General features: G+C 31.3%; 2 protein-coding genes across 3 annotated transcripts; one reads left to right on the top strand and one right to left on the bottom strand.

Annotated features, from left to right (window-relative positions):
* Positions 1-813: 813 nt before the first annotated feature.
* Positions 814-4,378, bottom strand: LOC148205851 (uncharacterized). The gene is made up of 6 exons (XM_088103891.1): positions 4,035-4,378; positions 3,726-3,937; positions 2,765-3,082; positions 2,565-2,639; positions 2,332-2,406; positions 814-1,552 (listed from the first exon to the last, which is right to left on the bottom strand). Exons 1-6 carry the CDS (start codon positions 4,249-4,251, stop codon positions 998-1,000), a joined length of 1,452 nt encoding a protein of 483 aa, XP_087960017.1. The 5' UTR covers positions 4,252-4,378; the 3' UTR covers positions 814-997.
* A 5,541-nt stretch (positions 4,379-9,919) lies between these two features.
* Positions 9,920-12,561, top strand: LOC124830607 (glycine-rich RNA-binding protein RZ1A). Of its 2 annotated transcripts, XM_047304377.2 has the most exons (4): positions 9,920-10,073; positions 10,908-11,024; positions 11,322-11,877; positions 11,965-12,561. In XM_047304377.2, exons 2-3 carry the CDS (start codon positions 10,914-10,916, stop codon positions 11,853-11,855), a joined length of 645 nt encoding a protein of 214 aa, XP_047160333.1. In that variant the 5' UTR covers positions 9,920-10,073; positions 10,908-10,913; the 3' UTR covers positions 11,856-11,877; positions 11,965-12,561. The 2 variants fall into 2 exon arrangements, with proteins under 2 accessions (XP_047160333.1, XP_087960016.1); XM_088103890.1 differs by lacking the exon at positions 9,920-10,073 and having other exon boundaries at positions 10,902-11,024.
* Positions 12,562-21,110: the final 8,549 nt, after the last annotated feature.

Here is a 21,110-nt window from a genome sequence, read left to right as displayed (position 1 = left end):
ACCTATACTAAAAATATAAACGCCACCAACAATAGCCTAATTATTTGTTTCTTCACAAGTTTTCACATGTTTATTAAATTGGTTCACACAACCTTATTAGATTTACCAAACCTTATTATTATTATTTTTTAAAACCTTGGATGACACGTAGAATTACATCTCGTTATCTGTCTTAACATGTTATATCTAAGATTGTCTTTTCTTTTAAACACGTATTAGAAAAAGTTCTAAAAGTGTTGTAAAAGGTTTTCATATTTTATCTAACACGTTATTCAACTCTTCAATTTATAGTACCTGTGTTTTTTTTTCACTTTTGAGGCATAGAAATTAAATATAGGATCCCTACACATGCTAAAACTAGCATAGTGTTCAAGTGGAGGTGAGTATAGAAAGTGGATACATTGAATTACTCAAGAAAAATGTAAGATGTTGAATGTTTTATTTATAATATTTAATTCATTTCGTGGTGTAATTAGTTCTTTCCATTTTTCACTCTTGAGTATTTGTCTACTTAATGTACCACTACATCATAAATGTATTTTGAAGTTGTGGGAGTGGGAGGTGGAGATAGGAGAACTGGGGATAAAATAGTAAGGATTCTTCTTCCTGCGCCCTTCGTTTTTCTTCTTACACACCCATAAAAGATGTAATTCCCAAATTACCCTTCATTGAAATTATAATAAAATTCTTACACTTTATTTTTAATATTTTGCAGAGTATTTCGAAAGATATTTCTAATTCCAAAAAATACCTTTCAGAATAGTCAATCAGAAACATATTTCTAAATTCGTAGGATAGATCCCAGGAAAGTAGTAATGTTGTAACTTTCATCAAATTGGATAAAGTGGTGGAAAAAGATATGTCTATGAATAATATGAAAAAAAAAATCAGAAAAACTCACTATTTGAATCTAAAAAGGGTACATTGGCTTCCATATAATGAAATACAGTGCTGTCTAATGTAATGGTGAGGAAGAAGACCATCTAACCCATTAACACTAAACATACTTTCCTCTGTATTTAGGCTTTGGATCCTTAATAAGCTTGGGATCACCAGCCTCTGTTAACTGACCATCAGCTGGACTGAAAACTGCAGAATGAAGATTACCATCTTCCAACCACTTTACATGGTTCTCCTTAAACTCCATATGCTTTATCCTAGCCACCTCAGCTATTTCCTCTGTGTAAGGACCTGTCTTCACCATTGTCAGTAATACCCTGCTATAACGTGAACTAAGGATCTGCTCTGACGAAGATATCAACTTAAAACATGGATGTTCTGGGAAATGGCTTTCAGCAAAATCATCTTCTCTCAATACAGGATAGAAAAACACAAGCCTTCCACCCATTACAAGCATCTTGGCTGCAAGATCAAGCAAATCATGCACGCACTCAACTAAACTGTATGGTGCAGTTGATGGTATGTGATCTGTTCTTTTGTCATCCGGAACTGTGTAAGGTTTCACAGCTCCCTTTAGCAGCTTCCGACCACCAGATTTGCGTCCCCCAGCTCGTACTCCGTAAGGAGGATCACATATTATGGCATCAAATACCTAACAAAGAGAAAAGATATCAACAATTTTCTTAAAAATAAAAATTACAACCAACATTTATTTTTTCACTTTCAAACATAATTAGAGATAATACCAAATTGAGTACAAATTAACTGGTGGCAGAACTTGACAGCCAACTTATTTCTATAATTTTATCTAATACCTAATTGCATCTAATCCGGATGTTACTATTCACCTTACACTAAGGTTCTCTTCATTCAAATCTTTCGGAAGAGGATATCCGTCAAGTAAAAAGACTTGGTAGATTGCATTCTGATCTCAGGGAAGTCTTGTATGTATTGCCCATAATTGGATAAGGACATAAAGCTTGGCTGTTGATGAACAGTCGTTTTAAACAAGACTGAATAATCCAATGCTAAACTTAAAGAGATCTAGCAGGCTTACAGAGAGCAAGGTATTTGAAAAAATGATTGGGATTGGTGGAAAACCCAATTCAGGATTAAGTCTATTGCTAAACATCTGTGCACCATTATTGAAATCATCAGTAATACCAATCTACCACTTGCATATTTTAGTAAAAATAACAGAAAGCCAGACCAGAGTCAACAGCACAATTACTGAAAGTGTAAGAAAGCCCAAATAAATAATATTTTATTCTTTATTTTAGTTACACAGCAGAAACACCAATACATTGTTGATATTGGAAAATCATGAGTCAAGACATACAACAAGTGGGATGTTCTCAATGAAAAAAGAAACAGATAAATAATTAAGAACAAAAGTATACGGTCAAGATCTTTTTCTTTTCAAATAATCACCTCTTTCAACGTTGGACGCCAAGGAGGAAGGTTGTTATCCGCCCTTAGAAGACCAACAGGCATAGGTAATCCATACTGCAAAATGTGTAACCTAATAAGTCCATCACATTGAAATATAAATTATAAAGTATGCCTAAAATAGATAATTCAGGTGCTAAATTCTAACAACACAAATACTATGTTTCATGAATAACCATTATAACAACTAATGACAGTGTTGTTTGCACATTTACCTGCTTAAAATTACTCCAAACATTACAGTTAGGACCTCGTCCATCACGGACTACCCTAATGTCAATGTCAGCCCCCTAAAAAATTTATAACAGTACTTGTTAAAGGCAAGAACTTGCCTGGAAGTAATCAGCCGTAAAAAGAATGCAAAATAGGATAAGTAGCAAAAAAGATCACCCAGAAGAGGAAGGAAGAAGCTGACCATGGTCATTGCTCCAAAATGAGCTGCTGCAACAAGAATACTTCCAGTTCCAACAAAAGGGTCATAAACAAGCTTCCCAGAAGTAGCCAGTGCTTGATTGGCCATTAGAAAAGCCATTTCAGCATCCATGGCTGTTGGCCCAAGATAATTACGGCTTTTCAATTGATAGGTGGGTATAAGCTTCCTATCAGCCCCACCCACTTCACGACCAAAGAAGATTCTCTTTTGTACAATTGGAGGAAGACCATTATTACCTCCATAGTTATCTACTTCTATAAGCCAGAAGTTGTGATCTGGGTTTCTCAACTTTACACGCCCCTGCAAACAGAGATGGATAACCAATGATGGGTATAAACTCTTGCAAAATAATACAAGTTCAATAAATAATGAGAATTTTCATTGATCATAGCCCATCTGACCTCTTAAACTAAAATATAAATGGACTCTGGTCAGCTCAAATAAAAACAAAGGGGGAAAACTAAGAGGCCCGTATGAAAAAGGTAAAATAATACTCAATGCATTAGAAAAGTTCAAAGAGCTTGATGAATAATAACATAAAAATAAAATAAAATTGGTACTTCTTGTTCAAAATGAAGTTGATACAAAAACACATCAACCCAACCAAAGCGGAACTGTGACATAAAATCCGAAAACCCTTCACAGAACCTTCAATGCAGTTTCCATCTTACTTAACACCATCAGACAACATTCCAATAAATTGGCAGTGAAAATCAAATACTCAAATTAAAATTTCAAGAGATTATTTATAATCAATCTACCTAACAAAACACTTAAAAAGCTGTCTTAAATCAAGAGCAAGCACAAAGTCAATAGTTTCCCACGTTCAAGATAACATCTCAAATTTCCCAATACTTTCCGAACCTACATAGCCCAACCAAAGCTGAGTAATAGGCTGATCAAACATTTCACACCGATCAGATTAAAAGAACACTCCACGCACCTTGAAAGGGATATAAGAGAGCCCTTGAATGAGTTCATTTTGCTCCTCCAGGCTAATGACCTTCCCGAAGCTATCAACAGTAATCTTGAAAGTGCTATCAGAATCCAAGTACGGCAACTTCCTCTCATCAGGGTAACTCAAGACAGACTCTTTCAACTCCTCGTAGCTACTCCCTTCCCCCCAAAGCTCATACATTCCCTTCACAAGTATGCCTGCATAATCTCCACAAAAAAGAAAAGGATTAAAAATCGAAACATTAAACAGACTCATAAAACAAAAACGGAAAATCATTCAACGGTAATAACTGACTTCTTTTGGCAATGTCATGAGCAAGTTGTTCGGAAGGGAGATTTACGAAATGGAAAGGGGAATCGGTGTGATAGTGAGGAGGGAGCTTCCATTGCAGTTGGAAGGGAACGTCGTCGTTCTGGGGGTCCTCAATGGCTCCAAAGAGTTGTGCCAGAGATTCCACTTCGGGTTTTCTGTAATCCAACAACCGGTGGTAGAAAACGCACAAATACCACATGGTTTTCTTTTCTCTCTGGAAGCAAAACAGAGTTTGAAAGTAAAAGAAATTGAAGAACTGATACCAAATCACAGAGAAAGAAAGTGAAAGTACTAAACCCAGCCCTAAACCCTCGCAGCCCTTTTCCTTTTTCTTCTTTTTGGTATGAGATTTTCGATTTTTTTTACCAAAGACAGTATAAACAAATTACACTGTTCTTGGTTAACAAAAATTACACTTTTTTTTTACATTTCAGTATACTATATAAAGAAGAAAAAATACGCTTTCCATCCCTTGCAAATTATAAATATAGTTTTTCTTATTCTTGTAAAAAGAAAATTGTATGTTTAAGCTTTCCTAACTACCAAATCTATGACTGTAATAATCGGACGCCAACTCTGTCAATGAGAATTTCGACGTGGTTGATGTACATATTCTTAAATTAATATTTGTATTAACATATATCGTTTGGTGTAAGGTTTAATATTTGATTAAGTTTTTTTTTATTGTTAAGTTTGTGAATTTTGGTTTTCGTTGCGAAGGTGAATTTTGGTTTCGAGTTTTCTATTGGAATTTCTCCACATAGCATTTGAAAATTTTAAACTGAATCATGTTCTTTTAATTTCGTACTGTTTTAAGTGTTTTGGGAACATGTTAAATAAAGTTAAAAGATATTTTTTTTTATTCAAAACTAGTGGAAACACATTCTAGCATATGTGTCTACTTTTTTTATTTTATTATAAATTATTAAACTATAAAATCATTTTTATTAAAAATAATTTTCTTAAGTAGCTTTTATTATTAATAATTATTTGAATAAAAAAAGAAGTAATTAAAAAATAAAATGGTAAAATTATTTTAATTTATAAAATAATTAAATGTAGATAGCGGTTTGAAAATGTAATTCTTTTAATTTAATATAACAGTTAGGTAAAGGGTGAAATTGAAAAAAAAAATTGTGTATGCCACGAAAATAAATCTTATTTATTGTAATATCCTATTTTAATAATGTAAAACTATTAAAATAAAACATTACAAAGATGATAATAAAATAACTAGGTCAAACAATCTATCACAAAGGCAAAAATCTACACTTGTAGAACCACCTAACTACACATGTTTTACCATTTCCTCTCGCTAGAGCAACTGAAAAGACATCTTTATCTGCTCTCATCATTAAGGTGATCATCGCAAACACGAATATGACAAACAAACATAGAAATAAGGGTAAGCAAGTGATAAAAAGAATTCAACATGGTATACTAAAATTTCATCATATATCACACTTCACACATAGTATAACAAGCACCCTAATCATATCATAAACATAGACTTGGCTATTACGATATAGTATAAATGTCGAGTTATGGCTGGTTCTACACTTATGTGGTGGAACAACTGTCCTCGCCGGCAGCCGTCCTCTCCAACGCATCACACACCACCACCAAAGCGTCTTCTCCCTTATGTTGTACCTCCATCACCTTCGCATCTCACCTTCGTTCTCGCGCCACCACTCAACGCGATCCCTTATGCCGCGACCACCAATCTTCACCATTTTCACCCTCGCACCAGCCAAATCGTCATCGCGCCAGCAGCACTACCGTCCAATCTCCACCACATAATCGTCCACCATACGCCGCTGCTGTAGATCGCGAATCGCCACTCTTCTCCACCACTAACTGCGTCGTTGCTTGCCTCCACCTACAACCACAATCAGACCTGCAAGCAAACCGTGGAGACCTAGGGTTTCTCGCGTTCTCCGCGCAACGCTTTGGTAGTGGCGCGTGATGCGTTGGAGATGACGGCTGCTAGCGAGGATGGTGGTGACAACGCTGGATGGTGCAGTGGCTAGGGTTTCTTAGAGAGAAATTAAGGTTTGTCTGGAGATGGTGATGATGACGTGGCAGAAGACTTTTTTAAACTTTTTTAAGTTAAAAAATCATTTAAATCCACCTATTAACGTGTGCTACGTGCTTATGAGATGCCACGATGACATTTGTACCGTTATATTTTTAACGGTGTGAGAAAAAAGGACCGGATTGAACATTTTTTAACGAAATATGGGGTCTTACTAAACTGTTTTGAAAGATATGATTACTTTGAACCAAATCTTAGAAGTAAGAATCAAATTATGTATTAAACCTATATAAAAATAGTTTATACTAATTTAAAATAACGGTTATTTAAAGGGTGAAGTTGAAAAAAAAAAGTGTACGAGAAAAATGAATCATCTTTATGAATATGTGTAGATTAACTTTTTATCATTGATTTATGGATTCTTTAATAAATTTAGTAAAAGATAATACAAATATTTTTGCTATCACGTCATTTAAAGTTCAAAGTGATATTATTAGATAAAGCGGAAATAAATTATGATATTCCTTTTGGTGAAAATACATTCACATATATGTTTTTAAGACTTTAAAAATAAAGGTAAATTATTTTTATATGGTTGTTCGTAAGTTATACTTTTGTAGAATACCTCCTAATTAAATTGGTGGGTATAGACAATGCTATCTATTAGAAGTTATTTAATATATTTGAAATAATGAGATTATGTTTTATCTTTCGGGAAACTCCAATAAGTACACAAGACTTGGAAGATAACTAAATAATGTTTAAATAAGTAGGAATTTTTATTTTCTCCTTACTGAGGATGAATCATAATTGACATATTCATATTTTTAATTTTGTTTACTTTTATTTTTTATTGGTATTTTGATTATTATTTGTTTAGATAATTAAGATTTTATAGACAAATTTTAAAAAAAATATTTAGTTTATAATTTCGCATAATAGTGGAATCACTTAAGATTAAATAACATATCAACAAAATCAATTATTTACGGAATTTATTACTTCAAATATAAAATGAAAATGAAGTACAAATTTCAAATCTAGTCCGGTTTGGTTCATTTGTCCAATGTTATGAAAATGGAAAAAGGGAACTTGATCTAAAGAATAGAAAATAGAGACTCATTTTGAAGGTTAAAGGCATTCATCATGATTCTTTTCTACTGTTCAAAATATATAAGAGTAATTAACTCCCTTATTCACGTGGATTGGACATAATGCATCTTAAATCTTTTTATTCTTATTCTTAGAACTTAGACTATGATAGAACAACTAGTAGATTCGACTATAATGCTTAATGTGAATCTTTGGTAAAAATATCTAAGATTTTAAATTTTTTTATTATTATTAGGGTTTAAACTTGTTTCTAAGATAGGAATTAGAGGTATATTGTTTAGTGTTTTTACATGGAATTGGATCACGAAACATAATCTCGATGAGGTTTTTATCATATATTTTCACTTAATCAATTTCATTATTTTCTTGGAATTTGATTTATTTTATTCAAAGATTTTCTCCTAAATAAGTAAATAATCATAGTTTTTTCTTAATGACGTGAGTCTCTTGGAAAAATGACATTTGGACTTATACACTTTATTATTTGTGTGATTTGATACACTTGTCAATATCCATAACAAGTTTTTAGTGTCATTATTGGGGATTTGCGTTTTGCTTAGTTAATTGTATTTTATTTACCAATTTTGGTATAAATTGTTTATATTTTTTTATATATTTCTCTTTCCTTTTTTTTCCGTATAGTTAAACTTTTTATATAAATAAATCGTTACTACTAACTCGTTCCTTCTACTTTTTCCTTGTTTTGTATGAGAAGAAGGATTCAGCAGATCAATTACTTTACGATCCTAAAATTGAAAGAATAACTTTGGTAATAACAGGATATGTTAAAGACTTTTCAAGGAAGCACGTGAAGCCTCATAAAGAGAAGCAAAAAATGTTTCAGATTTCTTAAATTTATCTCACATTCAACTCTTAGACTAAGAAGAAGAGGTAGATATGGTTGGAGTATGTTGGACAACGTACTTTAGGAGAACATTCAACATTTGTAGGACCGTTGAATTTCAACAACATTGTTAGGTCGGTGATGAACATAACCAACATGGAGATGAAACCTGCTCTTATTCATCTGGTGTAGAGTAACAATTCAATAGGTTATCTCACTTGATCACATTCTTAGAGATTTAAGTCTGTTTCCTTTTTCATTGGAAGGTAACACAAATGTGTGATTGCATTCTAAAGAGACCAGTCGTGCCTTTTGGCTGTTAAAGTAGGTGGCTCATGCCACATGCCGCATGCCACACAACCTTCTTCCTATTCTCCTAGAGAGACCCAAAGGTGACCCCCAAGAAAACCACTAACGGAGGAGCAACGATGAGTAGTAAGAGTGGGTGTGAGTACTTTGTTATCCAGTATGTGTGGCGCAATAAATTGACAAAGTTGTTCGTCCCAAAATATACATAATGAGGTTGAGTATAGTACCTGGTGTGTTGCACCAACATTTTTACTTGTAAGACTTGAGAGAGTAGGGGGAATAGGTCCTAGCTAAGTGTGAAAGGTCTACTTAACCATTCTATTCGAGTAGTGTGACCTTAGTTATCTTAGATGTGTAGAAAAGTAAGAAAAGGAGAAACCTAAATATTCTATACCCTTGAAATGTTTGTGTTACATGCTTATTTTTTTATATTGATATTGTAAGCTCACTCATACTTGTTTGTTGTTGTTGTTGTGTGTGTGTATAATGCGATGATCATATGACGTGAGTGTTGTAAGGGAATATATAGGAATGAAGATGTTTCTCGAGCTGCTAATTGATGAGAGAGAGGATCTACGATAAGAATTTTGCAAGGATGTTTTGGAAGTTTATGCAAATAAATTTGTAAGTTGTAATTGATGTTTTCCTTATTTAATTTGAGATTATGGACAAGTATGTTTTAAAGTTATAATAAATTAAGTTTTTTTTGAAAATTTCAAACTATATCTTTGAGAATTTTTTAACTTTGATGCCCTTAAGTGATTCTCAAAATTGGAACTGTTACAATGTTTCACTGTACAAGAAAACCATTTCAACATTTTAGAAAAATTCCTCATTAATGCCTCATTAATGTGTTTTCACTAGTTATTTATAATTTTATTTAACAATTGTAAATTAATATTTATTTATATATTTCATCATCTGAAATATATTTGTATGAGCTAAATCTTATTTTTTAGTATCAAATTCATAAAGATAACTTTTACTTACCATTGTCCAAATGTCTTACAAATTTTTAATAAATTATATTTATTTTCAATTAAAACCTATTATTAATCAATTGAAAATATAAAACAGAAATAAACATTTTTTTAATCTTTATAAAATTAGTAAAATTTTATGTTGATCCCTATAGTTTTCTTTTGCTTTAAAATTGAAAATTACTATTTTTGAATCTTAATATTTATATGACCTATTTATCTATTTATTTGCTAAATAAAATATCAAGTAAGCACTATAACGGTCTTGTGATAATGTTACTATCACACTATGCCACGCATAAAGATGAATAAAACAATTTTTAGTTATCTATCTTAAAATAAATATAAAAGACTGAAGGTAATAATTTAAAATTTTGGAGAATTAAAATTGAAGACAAATATTTTTATAAATCAAAATAAAAAATGTTAAATTAGAAACAGCAATACAAATTTTATAGAAATGAAAAAAAAATAGTGAGTAAATTAAAAAAACTCGAAGATGTTTTTAAGAAGTAAAAATACTTTTAAGCCTATAAAAAATATAACATTGGTAATATGTATTAAAAAATGAAAAATAAAGATAAAAAACACGTCATATTTTGAGGGTAACCTAGTAACGAGGGTGAGTGCTGTATATATCTAATACTTGTCTTTCCGCAAACTTTCATCTTCATTTTCCGCTTCGGCTCGGTTAGGTTTTCCTTCCTCGTGTTTGCCTGGAACTTCTTCTCCACTCATCGGTATTTTTCTCCCTTTTATTTGCCTAATTTTGTATTTAACCCTGATTTTCTTCTTCTTTCACTCCCTCAATTCAAATTCGTATGTTTCTGATTCAAGCTGGTTTCTAATTGTCCTAATTCGCTTATTAAGAACAATTTGAAGCTGTATATGATAATGAGTTTAGTTAATTTCGTTTTTGGAAGTTACGGGGTTGTTTCGCTTGCCTGAATTCTGGTCCCTAAAATTCACAATTTTAGTAAAGGTTTCTGCCTGCATAAGGGACTATATAGGTTGAATTTTAATAATTTGACTTAATGTTTTAATTTTTGTGCAATCATAGTTTTACTTTGCCTATTTTTGTGTGCTTTTATTCCTAGTTAGGTTTTCCTTGCCCAGGTTGTGATCTGTCTTTTTGCTACACTATACATAAAACTTGAACGAAAAATTCTTACCTGAAATTTTCACCCTCAATTTTTAATAGGATTCGTAAGTGACCGAGTGACAGAGCTGCTGTGCCCTTAAAATGTGATACATAGATACACAAGATTGCTTTATAGGCTAACTATTTTATTATTTTTCTTCCAGGAAATAGACTCACTTTTTTTTTTCAGTTAATTTTTTTTTCTGTTGAAGTGTAGATGTTAATTGTCACAAGTTGGGCAATATCTTTAATCATAGTATTATGCTGTCTTTTGGTTTATAACCAAACATTGATTCCTTAAATTTTTGAAAATTAATTGTCTATATTAATAGGGAGCGGTACTTCCAGCTATTTGTTAGATGGTGGGATGGCTTGTCTTGCATAGTTAATCCAAACATTATGTACTAATGCTTGTCTTCCTGCATTTATGCAGTTTAAAATGTCTGATGTGGAAGAGTATCGCTGCTTCATTGGTGGCCTTGCATGGTCAACATCTGATAGAAAATTAAAGGATACATTTGAAAAGTTCGGCAAGCTTGTTGAGGCAAAGGTGACCAGTATCATATTATAACTATAATAGTTGTAGTTCATCTAGCTGAAACTATTGTTATCAGTATCATAATTTTTGTTTGCGTAGAAATTGGTTTATGCTGTACATTTTTGCTGATATCTGGAATTTATCCTCTCTTTTTTGTTCTAGGAGTAAAATTACAAGACATGATATACTTGTTTATTACCAAATAAAATGAACAAAATAAAAATAATATGTGTAATATATTTATGAATCTAAGCATTATTTTTGTTCTGGAAATTATTAATCTTCTCTTTCATCATATATTTGAAACAGGTTGTTGTTGACAAGTTCTCTGGGCGTTCACGTGGTTTTGGATTTGTCACATTTGATGAAAAGAAAGCAATGGAAGAGGCTATTGATGCTATGAATGGGATGGATTTAGATGGGCGGACTATTACTGTTGATAGAGCCCAGCCTCAACAAGGATCAACTAGAGATGATGGTGATCGCTACCGGGAGCGTGGTCGTGATCGTGATCGTAACCGAGATTATGGAGGTGGAGGGGGCCGAGGATCTAATGGTGGTGAATGCTTTAAATGTGGAAAACCTGGTCATTTTGCTAGGGAATGCCCTGGTGAAGGGTCCAGGGGTGGCGGAAGGTATGGTGGTAGGGAAAGTAGATATGGTGGAAGTGGTGGTGGTGGTGGTGGTGGTAGTCACTATGGTCCAGATAGAAATGCAGATCGTTCTTCAGGGGGCCGCAACAGGGATGGCGGTAGTCATGGAGATTCCGGAAATGATCGATATCATCGTGATCGTGCAGGACCGTATGAGCGAGAGCGACGGGGATCGGGAGGCTTTCGCTGATATAATTTAATCTTTCAATGAGGTATTCAGCATGTAATGATCTCTCATCTCTCCTTTCTGTCCTTTGTGTTTGTGGTTCTAATGAAGTTGTAATTGTGATTTTTTACAGCTTTAAAATTGAAGAGGTCGCTGTCAATGCTTCAACTTTATTTTTCATTCCCACTTCACAATGCTCTGGACTTCTGGGATTGTTGTTTGGATGGATCATTGATACCAGTATTTTGATATGCAATACTCAGCACATTTTGCAAACTCTTTATGTTCCTAAATGCTGATCTTTTGGTCTAGTGAAATCTTATGCATACTTGACTTGCGGTCAAATTCGATGTTGTGCTCTATGCTATCTATAATTGCTGCTGCTGGGTATCTTGTGAATTGTGACTTTAATGCATGGGGAGTTGCGTATGACATATATGCTGCTGGATTACCTGATTCAGTTTAAGACGTATTGGAAAGTTTTGTTGGTGTTGGATGGGTGGGTTTTGGAAAGACCAAGATGGAGGTCCAAATGTGGAGTTTTGCTTCTTCTCATTGGGAGAAGGAAGTTTTAAAAGTAGAATGCCCATTTGGCTATCCCGTCTCAGGATCTTTGAGTAAAAGTAGTCAAGCCGGTAAATTATTGAATATTTGTCTAGCACACCTACTTTCTTCTTTGCTAGATTTCTGCTTTGGCCAGCGCTTTATTAATGTTATTGACCTTTTGGCAGGATTCTTGGCTTAATGTGGTCCTTTTTGGATTCATCATTGGGTTCTTTTGTTGCTAATTGGACATGCATGGTTTTTAAAACATAAAAAAATCTTTTCAGCTGCAAATGGCTACCCACAATTGCACTCAAATATGCATACCACTCTTGTTTTCTTCACGGGGCACTGATGGAAAGGGGTTCCTTTTTCTATGATTGTGGCTCTTTGTTTGGGAGATCATGATCCGTTGAGCAACTACGATCCATTGCTTTTTTTACGTTGTTGCTCTATTTGGTGGAAGATTGCTCTCATCCAACTTTTTACCTGCCTGCATGTAATGTTTTGTTTGCTGAGATCCAGTTTGTCTTACCATAGAGCGCTAGTGAAACCTGACTTTGCTCTCATATTTCCATGCTCTTCAACCTCAAGGTTAATATCAGATTTCAGATTGCCGCCTTACTTAACCTTCTCACTATCATTATCAAAGGAAATTGGTTCTTTATCTCCAGAAATTTGTAATTTGGTTGTATCTGTTGCATGTGAAATGCTAAACCCTGTTCAATCTGTTTTCATTCACTTGTTCTGATTATCTTGACGAGTCTTATATCTGACCGATTTTCATATTTGTATTACTTTGCAAATTTCTATGCATAATGGGTATTGTTACATGCTTTTATTCTTGGCTTAAATAAGTATTTGATGACAATATTTTTAGTTGAGTACTGAATAATTTATTTTAAAATCGGATATCTAATAAATTAATTGTTCTGGTTTAATTTGTGTCAGTTTTATTTCACGTCTCTACTGAGTTGGTTTTGATAAAATGTCACTGTATTATTGTATGCAAAATATCGATTATGGAGTTAATTTTGTTTTAAATACTTGAAATAGATATAAATAGATGTTTTGTTTAAGAATTTACATAAAAAGATCTAACTTATTAGATATGTAATTGAAAGGAAAAACAATGAATTATATATAGAATTTTAAACTTATTATGCTTTTGATTACGTATTGGCACGAAATTATTAGAGGATAGAATAAACTTGAGTATCTATTCATGCCCCTGACCTGACCTAAAGAAAGCAGCTCATAGTGATTGATTTTTTTACCAAGTTTATGTAATTTACATAAGAAATTATGTAAATGGGTATATTTTTAAAATTTTGCATCAACACGTAGTGCGGCTACGATCATGTGGTTTGGTTTTAATTATTTTAAGAACTTTCTTTTTCAATTTTGAAATTGTGTTTGAAAGTAAGGTTTTTTTCTTTGTTTTAATTCATGCTTTGAAGCACGCTTTACTTTTTATTTTCTTTTCTTTTTTAGTGGCCCCATGATTAAATTTTTATTTATTTTAAATGCCCTTTTAACACAGAAAAAAATTATTTAAATTTAAAAATTACTTTAATTTAAATGTATTAAATTTTAGTTTTAGTTTGTTTAACATGTATATTTTATTTATTTCATAAGGTTATTTTACATTGCTAGATAATTGAAATGCAAAGATCCCTATAAAGGGGAGTTTGAATGTATTTTAAATTCTTTGCTAATCAAAACTTAGAACTTGTTTACTTGAATGAATTTGGGAGAGAGTGATTGAGGGGATTTGAAAGTAAACTTTTTTGTTGTTTATTTGAGTAGATTTGGAGGTAAGTGAGAATGAATTTGAAAGTAAAATGTGTAAGAATTAGTGTAGGATTTGATTGACATGACAGATTAAAAAAATTTACTTCCAAATCCACTCTCATTTACTTTCAAATTTACTCAAATAAACAACAAAAAAATTTACTTTTAAATCCTCTCAAATCCCCTCAATCACTTTTTCCCAAATCCATTCAAGTGAACAAAGCCTTAATAATTATATTAGAGTTTAGACGATCTATAATAATTATTAGATGTGTGTGTTTTCAATAACGTGTCAATTAAGTTTTGAAAGATTATAATGAACACAACCCACTTTTATTATATAACTATTATCAACTATTTCTAGTTTCTATAGATAACCTAACTATTCCTAGTTTAACCATTCTTGATATCACCTTAGACAATTTGTCTATAACGTTTAACTCAACCGAGTTAAATAATACAAGTCTTTTAATTTATTTCTAAATTTATAAGCATAACTAGTGTTTTCGGTACAAATATAAATTCAAGTAACTCTTACATAGAGGATAAATTCAACACACTGAAATCTAAGAACTTGTAACAGTTCTATGAAGGGCTTTAGAAAATATGAAGTTTGAAAGAAGCAAAGTAAGTATTCAATGATAGATCTCATATATATCTTCTCATATAATATTCTTTTCTGTGAGTCCTCTTGATATAGCCTTCTTTGAAAGATGACTATTGGACACAAAGTTGACTTCTAGATAGACTTATAGTCTTTTTAGGTAGTTAGGCAGACTAGGTCTATGTTGTGAATATTAATGCTTTATTAGCACTTTCTTTCATAAGTAGCTTGTAAGGTCTTTCAGAGCTAAAAGTTTTGAAAAAAACGTTCCAAGAATATCTTTCTATCTCTCAACTTCTTTCTGTTTTTTGTGTAGAGCTTCTAAATAAAGTTTGGTGTTATCATTACTTGCACAGACAAGGAGAGCAAAGCATACAAGCAAGGAAGTATTTTTTTCATACAACATTAAATGTTTTATATGTTGATGGTTATAAAGCACATTGTGTGTTCAAAGCACATTTGCACATGTCAGCCTCGTTTAATAAAAGCATTGTTTAAAGCAAAGTGTTTGATGTATTAGATTTAGATGATATAATCTTTAAATGTTTGTTTCATATGACTATCTAAGATACTTTACATTGTTTAATAAAGGTAACGTTTAAATGCTTTATCATTTGTTAAGACACTATATCTTTTGTTAAGACACTATAATGTTTAAAAACTCTCTTAGGAGTTCTATAACATTTAGCGCTTTTTGTGTCAATGCATTAGACATATTTGAGATATTAGATAATCATATATCATTTGATAGCATTTAGCTTTCTACAAATGATTTGCTTTGTTAGACGCTTAGTGGCTCAACATGTTTGGATATTAAATCTTAAGCATTAACAGTTAACTCAATGTTCACTTGAACGTTTCATTATGTCAGCCGTTGTTTGTTGTTTGACATAATGTACTTAAAACATTACATTCATTGTAAATGTTTATCTTTTTCAATACTTTGGATATATAGTTATATTTGATAAACACTTATTTCATTTAGTATTATTCTTTACCACACACAATCCTTAGACACTATTGTAAGAAAAGAAATACCTTATATCTCAACCCAAGAGAGGAGGGGGGGCGGGGGCTGAATTGGATTAACCCTTTTAAATGATCTTTTTAAAATCTTTATGAGTTCTTTGCTTTCTTGAAATAAATAAACAAAAAGTAATGAATCACTAAGAGAGAAAGAGTAGAGAAAGATCAACAACCATGCATCCAATCATCCTTCAACAACCTGAGTTGAAGGAAATCCACTATAATTGATTGAGTTTAGAGAAATACAGAGACAACCCTCTTAATGCACTCCTCTCGCCACTCAAAATCAATATAGCAATACAAGAGATGAATAACCTCACTCACAACAATAGAGAACAATCACAACTCTCAACCCTTGGCAAACCCATACAGGTACACAATCACAGATTGTTTATGATGAATCTGATCTTCTAAGACAAACTTCTCTAGTGCAGATTGAATCAGGACAACTTTAGCACAAATCTTGAACAAACCTTGATCGGTAATCAACCAATGAAGCTTTGATTCTCCAAGAACACTTCTTGAAAGCACCTGTAATCACAACTCAATTAAATTATTAGTATTTGAAAATGATAACATTTTCCTATTTTGAAATAGGCCTCAAGTCGCATAAATATAGGATTTCCTGTGCACTATAATCGATTAGGATATTTATGTAACCTGTTAAGCTTTTACTTCTATTTTAACAGATTTTTCTTAACATGTAATCAATTATCTAAACACTTAAGCCAATTATTGATTCATTTGACAATTATAACAGATAAAGCAATAAATGCAAAAGATTAGACTATGTTATCTTATTAACCGATTAGAAAGCTTATGTAATCAATTATTCCAACACTTAAGCATATTGTCTATCCAATTTCTATTCTTGACAGATTGTCTCACTTATGAAATAGAATATGGATTGCTTTCTGTTTTAATCGATTATATACCCTGTATAATCGATTAGGCCATAACTGCTTGCCCCTGTTAAGCTCTCTAAGTGATCTGGTTAAATCTAACATATTATATACCATGTTTAATCGATTATTTCAACAAGAAAAGAGATTATTAATTTGTTTTAAGTATGATTCATTGAATACTAATGAATTCACATATCAAGTACAAATAAGATAAAGATAAAACAATTGTTATGCCATTTGTTGTGCAAGAAACCATTAAACCATTATATTGTTCATCATAAAAAACAAAGATATAAAGAGATAGGTTTAGCTCCCTCTATCAACAATATCTCCCTTTTTTTATGACCAACTAGAAACATGTTTTTCAGTTTCTCTCCCCCTTTGGGCATTAGTAAAAAATGACAGAACAAATAACATGGAATTCATATGTGCTAAAGTAACATCAAAATCATTTACAAACCATTTAAGAGTATGATAAAGAGATATAACAATATGAAAGTATGTGAGCAGTATATGAATGATATCAGAGTATATCAATGCTCAATGTAACAATTCAAAACAATATATAAGAATTGTTTAACTTGTAACATAACAAATATACTGATTTCACATTGATATAACTTTTGATATTAAGTGCATTTTTCAATACTCATATGATGTACACAATGTAGATGAAGCTATGAGTAGTGTTATTCCATGAATGGCAATATGATACCACCTATTATGCACTAGAAAATATAATACATGTGTTACACATGTAAATCTGCAACAGAGATAAAAACACTTCACTTATCTCAAAATGATGCATATTTTACACTATATGATAAATTTCCAAGTAAATCTGTGCTATATGCAACATGTATTTCATGCTAAACATGTATATCATGACATTTTAAACTTGTCTAACAATCCAAACATGCAGCTATATATATATATATATATATATATATAAATCCAAATTTAGGCACTTAATCGATTTCATTATTAATGTAACAAATTATTAACGACAGTAATGATAATTTAACATATTATGTCATCCATTTAATTTGTTAAAATTCACATATATGGTAAAAAACATAGTATATGATCATATAACTTGTTTTGATCACTATATAACACTGCTACAAAAAAGTGCATAGATAGCACTTTTTTCTTATCATAGATAGCGTTTTTTAAGTGCTATCTATGCATGTGCTAAATATTAATAGATAACGCTTCTAAACAAAATGCTATCTATTGTCAACCACCATTTTTTTTAAATAAGCACTATCTATTGGTCTAAACTTTTTTAAAAAAATAATTAATTTTATAATAAAATATAAAATATTGGTTTTATTATTTACAAACCTACACTATCTATTGATTTTATTATATACAAAAAAATATAAAATATTGAGAAAAATATCACAATATGTCTGAAAAAGAATGTTCATTAATATGAATAAAATCTGTTGGTAGAATAATATTTCAAAATTTAATCGTTAAGTCGTATAGTACGTGACATTCCTTTATAAGATAATATATACAACCATAACATATATATATATATATATATATATATATATATATATATATATATATATATATATATATATATATATCCTATCAGTACGTATAAGCATGTACATCACCATAACAACCTATAAGCATGTACTAATTACATGTAAACACCAATATTTCCTAACTTCAATGATTTGACTTTCACGATATTGTTGACATCTGCAACTAGAAAAATACTACAAGAAAGAAAAATAATATAGAATTAGTTAATTAAATTTTACTACAAATGAATTATGACAATATAACTTACATAAGTTGGAATTGTTCTTCCTTTACAGTATGTGATAATTTCCTTCATATATTGACAAACGTAATACTCACAATCATTGCCATTGGGTTGTCTTGGCACTAGAAAACCAAACTTAAAAAATATCTTTATAATTTGAATATAACAACAAACTAGAACTCTAGTAAACTCTATATACCAATTACAAGTTTAAACTTTAAATTCCGGAATAGTAAGTCATGTTTTCAAATCATATCTCTAACACTATCATTCTCATTTCTTGTTACCCCTTTAAAGCTTGCCATTTACTACTGTAGAATATAGTTGGTCATATAATAGTACAATAAAACCTCCATTTAAGATTGGTAGGCTTTGGGGTCACAATTTCCCATTTCATTACCTGAGGAAGTAGATTGAGTATTGGTCCTCGGTGAACCATCATCTTTACATGTTGAATTGGTTTTTACTCCGCACATACCGTGATTCCCAACAAAGTTGCAAGAAAGCATAATATGCTTGTCTCAATATTGTAAATGGATTTAATTCCTTACAAATTGACTGCTATATTCGGAGTGTCTAGTATCATTGATCACAAAAGGCAAAGTAAACATTAAAAACATAATTATTGACAATATTAATGTCAAGACTTAATATATTTATTAAAGCTTACAAAAAAAAATGTCTGACAGCTAAGCAGCCACATATTTGGATGTCCATTACCGTATAGCCAAATTTACTCTTAGAAGTTGATAGTTAAACCACTTAAAATTCAATATTGGATTTGGGCGTATCTGATTACCTGGATTGATATTCGGGCAGAAAATTTAGCAAGACCTTCTTTTGTAAGCTTTTCAAATGAACTTTTTCCTCGAACACCTTTTGTTACAAGCTTTGTAGATTCCCCACCTTTATGCCTTTCAAACAATCCTTCGTCAAAGTGCATCTATATCAATAAGCAGAGAAACAAATAGTTATTAACAAATAATAACATAAGTAAAATAAGATTATTATAATTGCTATAATGAAATGTCTTTCTATGATTTGTTGCATTATTTTCTTAGTAAATTTATAATAATTTACAAGTAAAAGGATCTAAGGGCAGAAGGCTTCTTTTGGCTTTGTAAGTCAAATAAGAAGGTTGTCTGCACAAAAAGAAATGCTTTATAGAGTTCTTTATGAATTACGTGTCCATGTAAACAATAGTTATAATGGCCCATTTAGCATCCTTTGGTTCTTTATGAATTATGTAAGTTGAATTTGAATTATGTAAGTGGAATTTGAGTGTAGGACCTCTAGATCAAAACCTTACACGAATTATTTTCATTTACATGGTATTTCACTTTCATTCAAGCATTAAAAGTGAATCAGATGAGAACTCTATCATTTTATACTGAATATCAAAAGAAACAATCATGACAACTTTTACTATGATTTACTTACCAAGCCATATAAACAGAGGTATTTGGATTATACTCGTCCAGAGTACATTGTTTGTGTATGTTTGACATAATCTTATGTTCCCCTTCCCTATAAACTTTAGCATCAGAGAGAATTACCTAAATTCAAATTAACAAGGGAAAAAACAATAACATTTAACTTGATATAAAAGAAGACAATAACAATTATTTAAAATATTAAACAAGGGTGAATGAAGCATTCTTAGTGGTAGTTGATTTAAGCAAGAGAATTACCGAAAAAGTAGAAGTCTGCACGAATTGTTCATTACAAGCAAAAATCAATAACAAAATCATAACATAATTAATTCAAAGAAGCAGTTTCATGTGTCATACTTCAAAGTGACCATTGAAAGTGCATATCAGAATGGTTATATATAAACTTAAATCAAACTAAGATTATTTAATTGGATTTTCCTAGAGTTAGTTACATGGAAAACTAACTCTTTTAACATTGAGACTAAGCTTAGTGAAAGATGTTGTTGAGGTTATTGAATGAATAAAGTGTGGCAACATAACCAAGGTGAGAGGAGTTAAAAAAACATGATCAAGGAGAGGATACATTTTCTTTATGTTGATTAAAGGTAGTGTTAAAGAAATCTGACATGGTGGTTCAAAAACAAAGATATATATACTCTACATGTTGACCATGAGCTTTATAATGAGCTCTATTTAATGTACACTTTCATGGGTCTATACCCACAAATATTCAAGATAAAAAACAAAAAAGATATAGAAATCCCATTCATCAAGATGAGATAAAATTACTACAAGTGATGAAAATCCATATCTTTGCATGTAAACGTCTTTCTTCTGCAAACTCATGTAATTAACTGTCATCTGTTACAATTTTGGACAGTATAATGATAAAATAAACATGGAAACAAATATTTTAGTTACTCCAACATACACGTATTTATGCTCTAAAAGAATTCCATCTAACAAATAAATAACAAATTAATATCTTCTAAATGACAATTATATCTTCTACAATGATATTAAGGCATCGATTACTAGGTTCAAGACCTGTAACACAAAGTGTATAAGAAGTTGAAATTGGACTTGGGATTTTAAACCATATTTTAATAGTATACGCTTTATTATAACTTTATCCATTTCACCAGAATTGGATTTAGTAATCTATCAGGAAGAAATGAAGCTTAGTAG

This window comes from Vigna umbellata, chromosome 1 (assembly GCF_029865625.1).
Source record: "Vigna umbellata cultivar VRB3 chromosome 1, Vumbellata_1.0, whole genome shotgun sequence".
In the NCBI taxonomy this organism is placed as follows: Eukaryota; Viridiplantae; Streptophyta; class Magnoliopsida; order Fabales; family Fabaceae; genus Vigna; species Vigna umbellata.
This window is presented reverse-complemented; position numbering and strand designations above follow the sequence as displayed.